Source organism: Lissotriton helveticus, chromosome 2_1, assembly GCF_964261635.1.
Source record: "Lissotriton helveticus chromosome 2_1, aLisHel1.1, whole genome shotgun sequence".
NCBI classification, from domain to species: domain Eukaryota; kingdom Metazoa; phylum Chordata; class Amphibia; order Caudata; family Salamandridae; genus Lissotriton; species Lissotriton helveticus.
The window spans coordinates 780,545,730-780,560,579 of record NC_136059.1 but is presented as its reverse complement, the minus strand read 5'-3'; the positions used below and the strand labels follow the sequence as shown (position 1 = coordinate 780,560,579).

Here is a 14,850-nt window from a genome sequence, read left to right as displayed (position 1 = left end):
GTCGACTATCCTGCAGCAGCTGAGTCCCCAAAACCTGCGAGACCTGCCAGCACTTCACCCAGGAGCCAAAACCTCCCGAGAAGTAGCGGACCTGCTTCCTTGCATCCTGCAGACATCCAAAGACCCCTGGAAGAACTCTGTGACTGCAGAAACCCAGTACCTGAAGGCCCCACTGCACCTGTCGCTCCAAGCAAGAGATGAGGTGGCCCAACCGTGTCAGCGTGGTGCCCTAGCCCTTTAGAGACGAGTCCAGTGTGGCGACACTTCGAGGACTCCCAGATGTCATCTGCAGCGCCGCACGCAGGCCCCCCTCTACCACAACACCTCTGCACCCGTCACTAATGGGCCATGGAGAAGAGGATCAATGGTGTCCCCACACCCTTGAGCATTCTGAGGCCTGAACCTCCATGATGGTTCAGTCCGACTGGCCTCCCAGTCCGAGCCTGCAGTCTCTTTATGCAAAGACCAATCTCCATAGAGTAACATTGGGCACCAGACGCTGTTTTGCACCTCTGCACCTGGACGCCCTAGTGGTGTTCTGCTGGTGCTGCCTTGGTCCTTTCCCACCATCCACCTCAACTCCTGGAGATTGGTCCCATAAGTCGCTGTACTATACATGAATGCCTCATTAGCTTTTCCCCCATAGGATAATATTGCAGCTTCCAGATGTTGCACTGTGTCGACTTTTTGAACTATAAAATATTTCTATTAAAAAAAAGTACCTCAACAAATTTACTCTGGTGTCAAAGCATATATACAGACACTGGTTATTTTTATAAATTGGTGTGGATCTCCTCGAGTGGTGTGTCTCACTTATTGACTATTGTGTGTATTTTCAGATGTCTTGCACGCCTAAGGCTGCTCGACCACACTACCCACTAGAAGTGCACCTTGGGATTGTCATAGCAAGCCCATGTCCACTCATACAAGAACCACTGGACTCTTAACATGATATATCTCATTTTGATATATCACATAGGGAGCAAGCTTCCTACATGTTCTATTTATGTTTCAGTGATAACATAAGAACAGCTCAATATATTTTAACATTATCTTCATCTAATAATAGAGTCTTGCTTAAAAAGAAAAGATTTTTTTATAAGTATAAGGTACATTAAACAATTGTCCCTAGAAACTGAGAATCTAAAGTTATCTCAATGATCTTGAGACTTAGTGAATTAAATGGTTCGCCGTACTTTTCAGATGGGTTTATTGTATTAATATCTCAATATAGTTCTCGTCACTGTAAAATTGAATGACCAAGAGCTCATGAATTGTAACGTAAAATAGGAATTGGTACTGGTTATTAATCTTTATGTAACTGTAAAATATTGATAGAGTGAACAAAGGCCCTGCAGTATTGCAGAACAAAGGAGTGTACTGGTAACATGCCACTAATATGTGCACCTCTATAAATTATGTAAACTTTAACTTTGAAATCTTAGTTTTAGGAAGCACACAGTGAAAATGTGCTTTCTTGAAATGCTCCTTAATGGGGCAAGAGTGATTTTATAAATACAGTACACTTTGTTTCTCTATATCTTGAGTAGAAGCTATGCTTTGCCCCTCTTGGGAGGGTCCTTTGATCTTACCACTATTTCCTATTTTGGTGTCACCTCTTCTGCCTCATGTAACCTGTTGACACAGGCAAGGATTTACGGCTAAGGACATTGTCACCTGTTTCGGTTTACCGTTCCCATTTCCTCATTCTTCACAAGATACTTTAAAATTGGTCTGAGCACCAAGGTGTTGTTTACGCTTCTATCTACCAGATCTATCTTGTGCAGCTTTTTTTAAGGAAGTAGATTATGTAAAAGGACAATCTGTAACTGAAAGATTTGTTCATTTGAGATTCTAATGGCAAATAAATGTTTCTGGTTTTGTTTCTGTCACCTTTTTGATTCACTTACTTCTATCTGGTTATGTTCACTTTCTGTTTTGACATTTGAGATGTATTTATTGATCATTGTATTTGCACAGAGTAGGTATTGTTAGATGCTTTAATGAAGCAACCTTGATGTCGTGAAAATCGTGGTGGTCAGTTTCCTTGGTTCATTGGGAATAAAAATTTCTTCTGAAAAAAGAATCCTTACAGAATTCCCTGCATTATTTGTTAGACCTCAAACCCGGGCCAGTTTGTTCACTACTATTTGGCTATAAAGATCAGTGGCCATTTAAATTGTTCCTTAAACTCAAAAGGGCCTCCTACTAGGAAACTAGTTATTTTTTCTTAATCTCTGGTGGGACCTTCTAAAGACAAAAAATAAAAATACTGTCAATTTTCTTATTCAATACCATAAAAGATAAAATTATGTAACAAGATGTTAGCAATAGAGTTGCTAGAACCTAATGCTAAGAGAAACAGTAACATTTGCATGTGAAGCCAATATGTAACACAAATGAACTTACCGCGACCCAAGCTTTTATTGAACCTTTCATGTACAGTGGAGAAGGACTGCAAGGTGCTATCTTGACCTAAAAAAAAAGTGCAGAGAATCTGTGTTCAATTGGAACATGCTAGGAGATCATAATCATCAACGTTAGGGGGGGAAGTTGCGAGATTAGCTTACCAGCACTTAGTATTTGCTCTCCATTGTTCCCATGGTATCTGATCTTTGTAGGGGGAGCGCTGTGCCCCATACGTAATCTCAATAGCCGTCCTCCACCTCCAGGACCATCAAATATCCACACCTGTAGACAGAAGTTCATAAAATGAAAATCTTGTCAGAAAAAAATAACAGCAATTGACTGCATCTTTTTTATTTTCTACAAGGCAGAATAGAACGTATGAGATGTAACATTTCCTGAAATCCAGCGTAGCAAGTTCAGTAAACAAAACATTCTTCCATTCTGATATCAAGCATAACAAAAAAAAATATCCATGTGGCACATACTTTTAATTGGTCGTATTGCTTTTTCGAGTGCAGGATGGCACTGAGTAGGAAGAGCCTTAGAAGTCTATTCGTCCTCTCCTCATAATACAATTCACGTACTCAGCTTGTTTGAGGCCCTCAACCATAGCAATTTGCTTCCTTCACCATTTACCCTCCTAATGAAAATCAGCTCAGCAAGTTCTAGCTCAACCAGAAGATTATATTCTTCAGTAAACTGAAACTTGTTGTCCTGCAAACATCAACATTGCTTCTAGCTAAAGTGTATGGCAAATCAGCAGGGGCAACAAGCTTGGGAGCACTGGGTTGGGGAGAGAGTGGCAAATATAGATACTTATACGTAAACCTCATCCTCTAGATTTAAAATCTATTTCTCTTGCTTTCATCGAAACTTCAATGGCACTATGTTAAGGTAGATTTATAAAATAGCATTAGTCACTCAAGATAACGAAGTCTACCAACTATTTTAAGCCTCAATTCAAGCTGCTTGCACACGGAAGGTGTTTTAAAAAACGAATGATTTTATAAATAAAAGATGCTGTCCTAATATTTTACACAGACTACCATTGCTTTCTGCAATACCATTATTCCCCACATTTGGATGATTCCTGGTTATCTCCATTTAGGGGTTGCTTTTTTAGCTTTTTTAGCTTTCTTTGGAAATCTGAAATTGAAGACTTACTCCAATTATACTGGTTTGCCTTATTTTTCTTTCATTAATTTTACTTGGCTGTGTGTTATTATATTGCATCCCAACTTTGCATCATAATAGACTGCAAATATCCAGAGAGCAAAAACGTTTTAGTCATAAAAACTACCAAAATACCGACCTTTCATACAAAATTCCCCCTACAGAAATTTAGACCTGAATCCAACCATACCATCAGGCACCTACCGCTAAATATGCCAGGACTGGTGTTACAACACTAAATTAGGCCAGTCCTGCTTACCTAGGAAGTGACTGTGGCTTTATTTAGGAATTATCATATAAATCAAAATGTTTATAGAGAGAAAATGAAAGGTTTGGATTTTGGCAATCAATATTTCGGAATCCATGTTTCTACAGTCTTCTGTTTTCATTTTCAAACTCCAAACCCACAACAGAAAACTTATGCACTGCTTAAAATCCTGCACCAACCCACTAGATAAGCAGTATACTGGACTGTTTTACAAATACTTACAACTGAAAAATAAGATGAACAGATTAAAAAAACTCCACCCATGCTTCTACGTGCACTGCCATAATAATAGGTCTAAATTAGTGGCCTCCAGAGTGATGCGCCAGAAAACCACGTTATATAAAATAGATTCATACAGTTTAATATTTGTATCTACTTTTTACCTACTTGAATAAACAAAAGTAAAGAAATTAGTTTTACACCCGAAACCCCCAAAAATAATTTTACTTGCACCTCCCAAAAATAGGGAGGTAACTACCCCCATTTTATTACCGTACCTGGAGCCCTTCATGTAACAAAACAGCTTGAGACAATTGATAAAGTATAATAAATGGTTGAGAAAAAGGGGTATATAAATACCCTTATAGCATTATCTGCTCCATTTGTAACAAGAAGTGGTTCTCCATGGACGAATGTCATTCCAGCAATGGCTGAGAAATGTGCGTCTCTCATCTGAATGATCAATCTCTTCTCTTCCAAGTTCCATAATCCAATATGTCCAACAGGACTTCCAGCTGCCATCACTGGGTGCCCATCTGCAAATTGAGCATCCACAAAAAGACGTTATGATGTTTGCTTTCCTCTCCTTTAGCATTTAATAGTAATCTGAAATTGGTGAGCAGGATAAGTTGTTTAAAGTTCCTTCAAAATACCAGCCGCAGTGCTTGTTACAACTGCAATAAACCGATGAAGTACACCAATAGCCTAAAATAAATATTTTACTATAGTTTCTTAAGTAGTACAAAAAGAGAAACACAAACGCATTGCATGCCACTCATTTCAAAGTACTAGGACTTTATCATGACAAACCGTTTTTCCAAATTAAATCGTCTCCAAGTACTTTCTCATCACTCCACAATTGATTTGCAAAACTCAAGACAAAAATGTATGAGACCTAGAGCCAGAATGAAGGAAAGTTTCATTGAGAATTTGCCGGTAATGTAAGAAAAATCTCTCTCTTTCTTTTCTACCATCATCACCAGTTTGAAGAAATAGTGGATTCACTCTAAGCCAGTAAGAAACTTTCATTCTTTCTCAATGGTGATTCCTTGTCTGAAGGCAGTGAAATTGTCCGATATTGCACACATACTACATAAGAAAGTATTAATTCTCCCATTCAATATTTCACCACCAGACACTGACACATAAAACACGTTTCAATCTTTTTAAAAACCTAAGTTCTTGCTTCTTGTTTAATGACGCCTCTTGCCGAGATAAGCTTGGAGCATTTGAATCAGTAGCAAAAAAAGTCAGGCAAATATTTCCTATTACACATGATGCTAGAACAGCTTTTATTTGTTCAGTTTTTGTAACAAAACAAATGAGTAATAAATTAAGCACAACAGAAATAACTTTGTTTGTAGTCTATCTTTTTATTGATGAACTGCACGATTACTTAAAATCTTTACAGTATAAAAACTTGATGAACATCCCTCCCCCCCCCCCCCCCCCCCCCCGACGTGCCCCATCCACACATAAAAAGTAAATACCACTTTGGGTTAAAATGCTGACAGTTAAAACTGCGTAGTTGTCCAGAACAGAGTTCTTTTAAAAGGAGGGGAGTATTGGTTACTCCATTGTTCCACAACAGAAGAAGAGAGACACGTGAAAGTTCGATAGAATCAGTTCATGCGCCAAAGCCGGTTGACGATAGATGGATACCTCATTGGGCCCTTAAACCAACCCAGATTAGATGACTGGGGCGATGAATTCCAGTTGCTTTGCTGGCACCCTAAAGTAACTGTGGGCTAGCATCACTGGGGCCACCGGTAGAGCACCGGCCCAATACTTAGAACCCTAGGGATTAGTGGCCATTAAGTGGGAGTCGAGTGCCATTTTTACCTGATGTATGAATTTCCCGACCCTGGCTATCAGACAGGTCGCGGAAACAGAGAGGCACCAGTCCGAGGCCTCTCTACAAGTTCTGTAGCCTAAGTTCCGTAAGGTCGGACGCAGCAAGCGATGACGGTCATTGACCAACTTTGTGCAGCAACACAGCAAGTGTAGCCAGGATTCTCTGCGATAGTTGCATAGACGGCAGGCTAAGGCGCAATCCGTTCGTGCCCAGTTAGGGTTAAAGTCCGCGATCCTGAGGGCCAAGAGGCGAAAATACTGAATTTTCTTTCTCACGTGGGCGGATACTGGGTCTTGCAGGTATGTTTGGGGTTTACCAGAAATATATGATTTATCCAGGGCCTGAGTTAGTGGGTTTTGCCGAAGGGATGCAAGGTCGAGCCCAAAAGAGATCGTCTGGACTTGGCGCTTAACGGCTTGGGCCCAGGCTGAAAATGGGATTTCGTGCAGGGGCAGGCTCCTCCTCTCGATTTTCAGTGCATCAATGGCTAGTTCCACCTTGGAGTGCCATGGGGAGCCCACTTCACCAAAGATTGTTTTTAGGGAGTACTTTAAGGTGTGTTCTGGCCCTTTCGATACTCTAATATAGAATTTTAACAGGTCCCCCAGTAGTGCCAACTCTGGTCGCTTAAGGCCTATTTCTAGCCTTAGCCTATTGTTCCTAGCATATCTGGGGGCCTGTAGCACCATCTTGTAGGCTTTCGCCTGGGCCGCATTGACCACTTTGTCAAATGCACCTGGGTAGGCTATATGCCCATACGAGATGGCGGGGATCAATTTTGCCCTGAGCACTGTCAGCATTGGTTCGACTGAGGGACTGGCCAAGCGAAGACTTAAGCGTCTTAACGACAGTATGGTTTTGTCTGTTTTTGATTTAAGCTCCTTCAGGTGTTTGACTGCAGTGGCGTTCTCGGAAACCCAGGTGCCCAGGTAGTTGTAGGATGAGGCGGTGACGATGCGGTGCTCCCCCATGGACCATAAAGCTTCTTTTTTATGGGGGTATTTGCCAAAGATGACGATCTTAGTCTTGCCCACGTTGATCCGTAGGTCATTTGCCTTATTATATGTGGCAAGGCTGCTTAAGGCTCTTTGGAGCCCCAACCTGGTGTGATCCATGACCACCGTGTCGTCTGCATACTGGAGCGTACCCAAGACGAGCTTCCCCAATCTTGGGGGTGCTAAGTTGGCATCTTTCAGGGCTGTCCCCATGTCCGCAGTATACAAGTTGAAAAGCATGGGGGCCAAGACGCACCCCTGCTTAAGGCCAGCGTTGGTGTCGATTCTTGCAGTTGTTATTGTGGGACTTAGTTTCACCTTGACCCAGGTCCCCTCATAGAGCGCTTTTATCGCTTTTAGTAGGACTTGGGGTAGCCCCCAGGAATCAAGTTTTGCCCAGAGCCGACCTCTGTTCACTCGATCAAAGTCTGTAGAGTAGTCTATGAAACAGCAAAACAGAGGCGGCTTATTCCTCGTATTGGCCTTCTTCGCGAGGTAGGAAAGGGCTATGATGTTGTCGAGGGTGGAGCTATTGGCCCTAAAGCCGGTCTGTGTGGGCGGGAGAATGCCGTTCTTGTCCGCCCAATCCTCCAGATCCCTTAGAAGAAGGCGAGCGTATATCTTTGCTTCTATGTCGAGGAGAGCTATAAGCCTGTAATTGGCCGGGTTCGCGTGATCCCCCTTTTTGTGAATAGGGAATAGGATTGAGCCTTTCCAGGAGGTTGGCAGAATTGCGGTGGCAAAAGAGTGGTTGAATAAAGGGGTAAGTCTGGACACAAAAAAGGCTGAGGCTGTTTTGAAGACCTGGGCCGGAATCCCATTTGGGCCTGGAGCGCCATCGGTTCTAACAGCCTTGATGCACTTTAGGACTTCCGCCTCTGTGAACTTTCCGGGCCGGGTCGAGCTTTGGCCTTCTGTCGGGGAGCTTTCGGGTTCAATTGTTGCAGCCGCCACCTTGGACCACGCCAGGCTTCCGGGGATGGGCTGGTTTGGCTCACAGGTGTACAGCCCCTTGGCATACAGTTCCCACACTTTCCCGGCAACACTGTTTTCCTTGTGCACGCCTCTGGGGGTCAGACTATTGATAAAGCGCCAAAGCTTGCTGTTGTCGTTTCCCTTAATTAAGGAAAACACGGTCAGCCAATTTTGTTCGGTCTGCAGTCTTTTATGCTCCCAGACTTTCTTTTTGTAGTCAGTTCGCAAAGTGGCAATGGAGTGCCTCCCTGGCAAATAAGTGCCTTTCTTTAGTGCCCTAATTGCCTTGTTGAGAGCACGCTTACTCTGTATCAGGCACCGTGATTTTGAACGGCGAGACACAGTATGGAATTGGCCGCTTCTTGGATGGTGATTGTTGCCCAGAGATTTCAATAAGTCTGAGGTCAGTGTTTCCCAGAGGTGTGTGATGTTCACAGTGTGAGCTGGGTTTGGTTCTTCCTCCCTTCTGGCTACATAATCTGACAGTCTATGGCTGAGATTGGTTGACCATTTTATTCTTTTAAGGACTTTATGATGTTCTTCGCCCGTGGTGGTTCCAATGACTTCTTGTAATTCCACTTGTTCCCGCGCCAGATTGAATGTGGCGCGGAGGGGCCTGTGGTCGCTTTCATCTCTGTCATCCACTAAGAAATTGCAAAGTTTGTGGGCCAGCCCTTCGTTGGTGAAAATGTAATCTATGGTGGAAATGTTTCTAAAGGTTGGATTGGCGGTCCATTCTGGGTGGCTCTTTTTTTGTGTTCTGTGGGTGGAGTGCAGATTGAAATTTGCGAGAAATTCAGTCAATGGGGATGACTTCTTGCTTGGTGGTGGCTCCGAGAATAGACCCAGGCCTCTGAAGTTGAAGTCGCCCGCGATTATTACATCTTGGTCCTCCCGGTTTATTAACAGGTCTTCCAATGTTGTGATAAGTGATTCCATGGCCTGGGAGGTTTGATATTTAATTGGGTTGAGATAACAATGAATTAGTAGAAGGGGACGGGATTCTTTACCCGATAACAACCCCTCTATTGTGATGGCTTGAAGGTCAGGAGACCCCAGTTTTAGTTCAGTTGTATACATTTTACACGCATGACTTACGTAGATGGAAAGGCCCCCTGACGGGCGTCCAAAGATTGTCCTTTTAGTTGCTGGTTTAAAATGTTCATAAAAGCCACCAATTGCAATCGTTGCCCTTGCCCAGGTTTCCTGAAAGCACAATATATCCCCCTGTGCAAGGTAATCAAGTGTAGCAGTGTCCCTAAAAATGTTGCTCAGCCCGGCGATATTCCATGAAATAATGGTTGGCTTGCGAACTAGACCCCTGAGTGGGTTTGCACGGGGGTTGTTTACATTGCAGTTAGTTGGGTTAGGGACCCTGTCTCCATGTGACCTCCGGAAGATCTGATACCTACTGAGGCCACTGCACTCTCCGTTGCCAGTCATTTTGCTGGATTTTGATTTTTAGCGGGGTTCTTGCCTGCCCTGATTTCGTCCCCCCGTCTGAGCGGGTGGGCCTTGTGCCTTTGAGAACAGATGTAGGTTCATGTATGTCATAAAGAGGCATCAGGACGTGTGGGTATTTCGGTGCCCTTGGGGCGGCGACTTCGATACCCCATTCAGCGAATAGTGTTGCTTCCTTAAGGACAGCCTGTTGAGCTTGTTGGGTCACAAATCCGATTATGGTAGAGTCGTCGTGGGTGTCTGTCTCCAGTCTCTTGAATATCACCCATTCGATATCTTCTGATGTAATTTGTGCCAGCGAATCAATGTGGCCAAAGAGGCGGAGAATGTTAGACCTGTTCAAGGTGTCAAAGGAGCCTTTAGCTATATACCTTGGGGTTAACAGCAGCTCATAAGTAATTCGTTTATTTTTGTGTACGATGGAGCACCAGCTCGCCCCTTCTCCCGGGAGCTTTGGCCTTTGGTTGCTTAAATTTGGAGGGTTTTCATGAGTGGTTTCGGGGTGCTGCCCATTAGGCACCATGCTAGATCGGCCAATCGCATGCGGCAATCCTTGCCACTCCCCCTGGTCTGGTGTCGGATTTAGGTGATTTTTTAATGTGTCCCTGGCTGCTGATTTCCTGGCCCCTCAATCGGTAGACCTACCACTCTTGGCAGTTCTGGCTGAACGCCCTGGTTTAGTTTAGGATTTGTTTCAGTCTCATGTTGAGGAACCCAACCGAAAGGGCTGGGGGCACTTGATGGTGTGGCGGCTGCCACCTGTGAAGGCCTTTGTTGAGAATCCTCGTTGGTTTGACCCTCCGTAAAAGGGATTTGTTGTCTTTGGGCTTTGCCAAGAACGAGGGATGCGTCACAAGACTTGCCGGTCTTAGATGCCCTTTTAGGTATGAAAATGGGAAAGAGTGGTTTGGTGCTTTTAGTTTCGGTGGCACCCAAGGTTAATGACGTCGGTGATTTGTTTCTGCTTCTGGCTTTGGATTTCTTTAGTTGTTTTTAAGTCTTTTTTTTGCTCTCCTTGACAACGGAGCTTTAGCACTTGCCGATGCTCCTTCGGCCTTCTCCGCCAGGGGGGGTAATAGAAGACAGGTCGTCACTTGCGGTATCAAGATCGAAGACCTCGGGGTCACCATTCCCTTGTACAGCCAAAGTGAAATTATTACAGGGCCCTACTAAAGGTTCCTTTGGGGCACTGCTGGCCGCCGTGTTGTAGGATGTCGTTTCAGCGTGCTCTGTCGTCAATACTGGTGGCTTTTGTGCGGCTTGTTCTTGCGTGGTCGACTCGCCCAGACCCTTGGCTAGAACAAGCATCTCTTTTAGAACTTCTGGTAGGTTTGCCCATTTATCAATTATGGCAGCGCAGGAGTTAATACTGGCAGCGTGGGCGTGTTGTGCGTCGAATAAGACTTCCAGCTTTGCCAGCTTATCGTCTTGACGTGCCAGGTGCTGGGCTATCGACTGCAAAAGATCGATTTGGACTTCCATCTTAGTGGACTGCCAGAGCAGTGCCCTAGCCATTGTGTCCTGAACTTCTCTTATTACGGACAAGTTAAGATCTTTAAAAGTGGCTTCTTCTATTGGGTCAGTTAGGTCTTGGTGATGAGTTAAGCCCAACGGGCTCCATCCCTCCGTTTGTGCGATTCGCGGGACATTAGCTCTTCCTGGATTTATAGGTGTTGTTTCAAGTGTGCATTCGATTGACTGTTCCAATTTTAAAAGAAACGGGATTGTTGGTAACTCCGTTCCCTGGGAATTTGGCCTCTGTATTTCCCGGGATGTCACACTTACATTCGGTCCCTTGCCTGTGCTCTTTGGAGAGGAGGATGAGACAGCCTCATTAGGCCTCTCAATGTCTGTGTCCGCGTTCACCCTCAATATGGGTCTGTCATGAATGTCGGCAGTGATCCTAATCGGGCTCTTCTCCCTGGCGACGGGCTGAAGACGTGCTTCAGGGCTCCCAGTTGTCTCGCGGTTGACAGACTCGCAGGAGTGAGAATCCCTTTGAGCCTGATCGAACTTTGGGGGCCCCGGTGTGGCATTGCTCACAGGACCTTGTGGTGTTTCTTCCAAGGGGGATGGGCAGATTGAGGCCTGAAAAAATTGGGTAATGAGGCCTCGAGGGAAGGAATTGCCAGTGCCAGTGAGTTGGTCCTGGGGTTTTTGAGTACTTATACTTCTGGTTACCCTTCTTTGTGCTAAACTCTCAGGGTTCACTTCCGCCTCATCCTCCGTGCAGGATTTAGTCTTCCTCAGCGTCATCTTTTATACGCCGTTGGCAGGGGCCCCAATGAGCGGTGATGTTCGCTGCTTGTAAGCCGCCTAGTTAAAAGGGTTAAAAGCGTAGAAGGTGACACCTGTAGGTGCGCGCCTTATGTCCCTATTTAGTGTATTGTCTGAGTGTCCGACTCTGCACGCACGCTGCAGACGGAAGGCTGGGGGGACTGCGACGCCTAAAGTTCTTCGAGGGCTTACAACCAACCGTCGTCGTGCCTGAGACTCTCTAACAGGAAGCAAGTTTTCCGAGGGAGGCTCGTTCCCTCTGCTGATATTGTTGCTTGCTTGGCCGAGGACTCTGAAATTAGTGGCCACAAAGAGGCCCTGCCCAGCCCAGCAGGAGAGACCTGAAAGGTGTGGATGCTGGTGGGGTGTTTAGGCTTTTGACCCCACCTGCCTGTGACCTACGAAGCTGCAATGTTGCAGAGCTAAAAGGTTGAAATGCCGCTTAGTAGCTCTAAGTCTCTGTGTCACTGTGTCTCTGTGTGTCTCTCTGTCTCTCTGTCCCTGGGCAAGTTCGTGCCAGTTCGTGCTGGGGAGGGGGTACTTATGAGGTCCCTGTGTTGAGCTGTGTTTCTTGAGGGAGAGGGGGGGAGGGAGGGAGGAGCAGGCAAGCGGAGCGCACAGGTGGGCCGCAAGCTGGGAGACCTGGTCTGGCAGACCCTCAGACCGCACCCCGGGCTCTTACTTCGCAGCGGCCTCTAACGGCTGCCGCGCTCACCACTACCTCTTACCTCTCACCTCCCACACCGGCAGCTGCTCTTGACACTCTTGATGCTCCGGTCGCCCCAGGTGCTCAAGGTGCTCCGTACTCCGGATACTGCTCAGTGGGCGGTGAGTGGTCCCCTGTCCGATGTGCACTGTCAGCTAGGCTCCGCTTGGCTAAAGGCAGGCAGGCTCAAAGCTCCAAGCCCTGTGCTCTGCACAGCGATCACGGTCCTGGGTGTGGTCGTGGAATTCTGCGCTCACAGTCGCTCCCTCCGTGGGTCCGCGGCCCCCACCGAGAGCCTCTCAGAGGGTCGTCCCCCAGTCGCTTCCCGTGTTTGGCCACGGTCACGCGAGAATCCGTACCGAGGCACTTAGGAGGGGGTGGCTCGGAGCAGCGAACACGAAGCAGGTGAGGAGCAGAAGGTTCGCAGGGCTCTCAGGCTCCCCCGTCTTCAAACGCCACAAGCGCCTCAAAAACGGCTCAGGCGGAGCAGAGGACCTTCCCCTCCTCCTCGTAGGTTTTTTCCTGCAGTGACGGCTGCTCGCGGCGGCGGCTCTCTGCTGACCTCTAGCGGGTGTAGTCTATCAGGACCCAGTCATTCACTTGTATGGTTTCAAGCCTGAGACTTATGCTTTATAAAGAGAACGTGTATGAACTATTATTCCTACTTTCAGTGGCTGAGAAAAATCTGTCTTATGTACACTAAGGTTTGTCCTATGACTACATGCAAAGGAAGTAGGCCTGAAAATAATATTGTAATCCAAAAAGTGAATAAGACTAGGTAACAATATATATTTTCTCCAGTAGGTCTATAGGTTGTTCTCATTGGGAAGGATGTAAAAAAGGGTGTCAATTTGCAGCAAGTCAAGAAGAAGTCTGAAAACAAAGCAATGCATTTAAATGAAGATTATGTGACATGTTGCACACATGTGCACAGCTATACAGATATAGGGTCTTCTACTGATCCCACAGGATAAGGATTGTAACCTTATAATAATGATGACTGAACAGTATCTGGAACGCGCAAAGGTAGTGGTTTATCAAGCAGGAGCTACTTACCTAGTTATCAGTGTTCACAGGCTTACAGGCAACAGAACCCAGTTTATCTGTCGTTGAGCTACGAAACCGCACCAGAACCAGAGGGGATGTGGAAGCAGGGCTCGGTGAGGATGATTACGTTTGGGGCAGCAAGCGGTGGCATGTGTGATGCATCCCAAAATGGTGGACAAGTAGAGACACTTCCCAAGCAAAAGATAGATCCTTGGATCGGAGCGGGCCGATGGTTAGCAGTGTGAGGACCTGTGCACTGGTGTAGATCCCTTTTGACGTCAGCCCCCAAATCTTGAATGCCACACAAGCTTGCAGTCTGAGAGGGGCCAAGCCAACCGCCACAGTTCAGTCTCGAACTTTAAGGCTGTAAGGCAGGACCCACATCAACCTTTGAAGTCTAGGAGGAGGAGCTTGGCGGGCATCCGAGATGGCCGCGTGAGCATAGCGCTCCCCGGACCCCCGCCGCTCCCGGCTTAATATCCTGCTTTAATCCTGATTTTTTGCGAGGATTCATATAGAGGACGTTGGGCTGATCTACCTGGACCTTTCAGAAACTGATTTGGACATCGGGTGCCTGAATTATGTTCGATTGAACTTTTGGGCTCCGCCCTCGAAGTGCGCCTGGGACTGGGTGAGGTTCGGTGGCCGTCTTGGAGTTGAACAACAACGGCAGGGGGATTGGTCTTGTGGGTCCCCTTCTTAAGTTTCGGTTTCGTTTCTGCCTCAGACTGGGACATTGGTGAGAGGGTCGGGCCAGAGCTGCGGCCGGGACACGAGTTGGTTGTCTGGCCCTTGGCTGCACTGTTCCTGGAGTGGGCTGCCTCTATCCTGGTGATACCCCTCTTGTAGTCCTTTGGTCCCGGGGCCTCCATTTCTGGTGCCCGGTCCGTCGACCCTGGTGGCTTTACTCGTGACGCATCTTCAAAATGGCGGGCAGAGGGGACCGAGAGACGCGCAAGACGAAGACACCTCTGCGCGGGGGTCCGGTTCAATCTAATGTTATGGATCGTTATACCCACTCTAAAGGGTCCCCCGGAGCTGCCCAGCGCGGTCCCATTGCGTCCGACCACGTAGTGGATGCGTCGACGGAGCCCTCTTTGCAGGACATCATGGGCGCCATTTCTGGCATGAGGGAATCCATAGGCCAACAGTACGAAACCTTGGCCCACAAACTTGACACTGTGGCAATTGAGGTGAATTTGATTCGAGCCGATCTCTCCAAGACGAACGAAAAGGTGAAGTCGTTGGATATCAAATCATCCAGCCTCACGACGGACGTCTCTGATATTCAGACGGAGATTGGCAATCTCCGCAGGGTGAACGATTTCATGACCCGGCGCTTGGAGGATTTTGAGAACAGGGCACGTCGCTGTAATGTTGGCGTGGTTGGTGTGCCGGAGAATCCAGAACCCCACTCGGTTGATCTCCTGGTTGAAGACCTCATCCAGAACCACCTTTCTCCGTC

The 14,850-nt window shown here is 46.5% G+C and overlaps 1 protein-coding gene across 1 annotated transcript in view; it reads right to left on the bottom strand.

Moving 5' to 3' along the window:
• The window catches only part of WDR36 (WD repeat domain 36), a 433,115-nt gene that overhangs the window by 332,347 nt on the left and 85,918 nt on the right, over positions 1 to 14,850 (bottom strand). The window contains exons 8-10 of the mRNA XM_078675494.1: positions 4,430 to 4,605; positions 2,571 to 2,691; positions 2,410 to 2,475 (exon numbers count right to left, since the gene is read on the bottom strand). Coding sequence (XP_078531620.1) covers positions 2,410 to 2,475; positions 2,571 to 2,691; positions 4,430 to 4,605 — 363 coding nt within the window. The remainder of the gene's footprint in view (positions 1 to 2,409; positions 2,476 to 2,570; positions 2,692 to 4,429; positions 4,606 to 14,850) is intronic.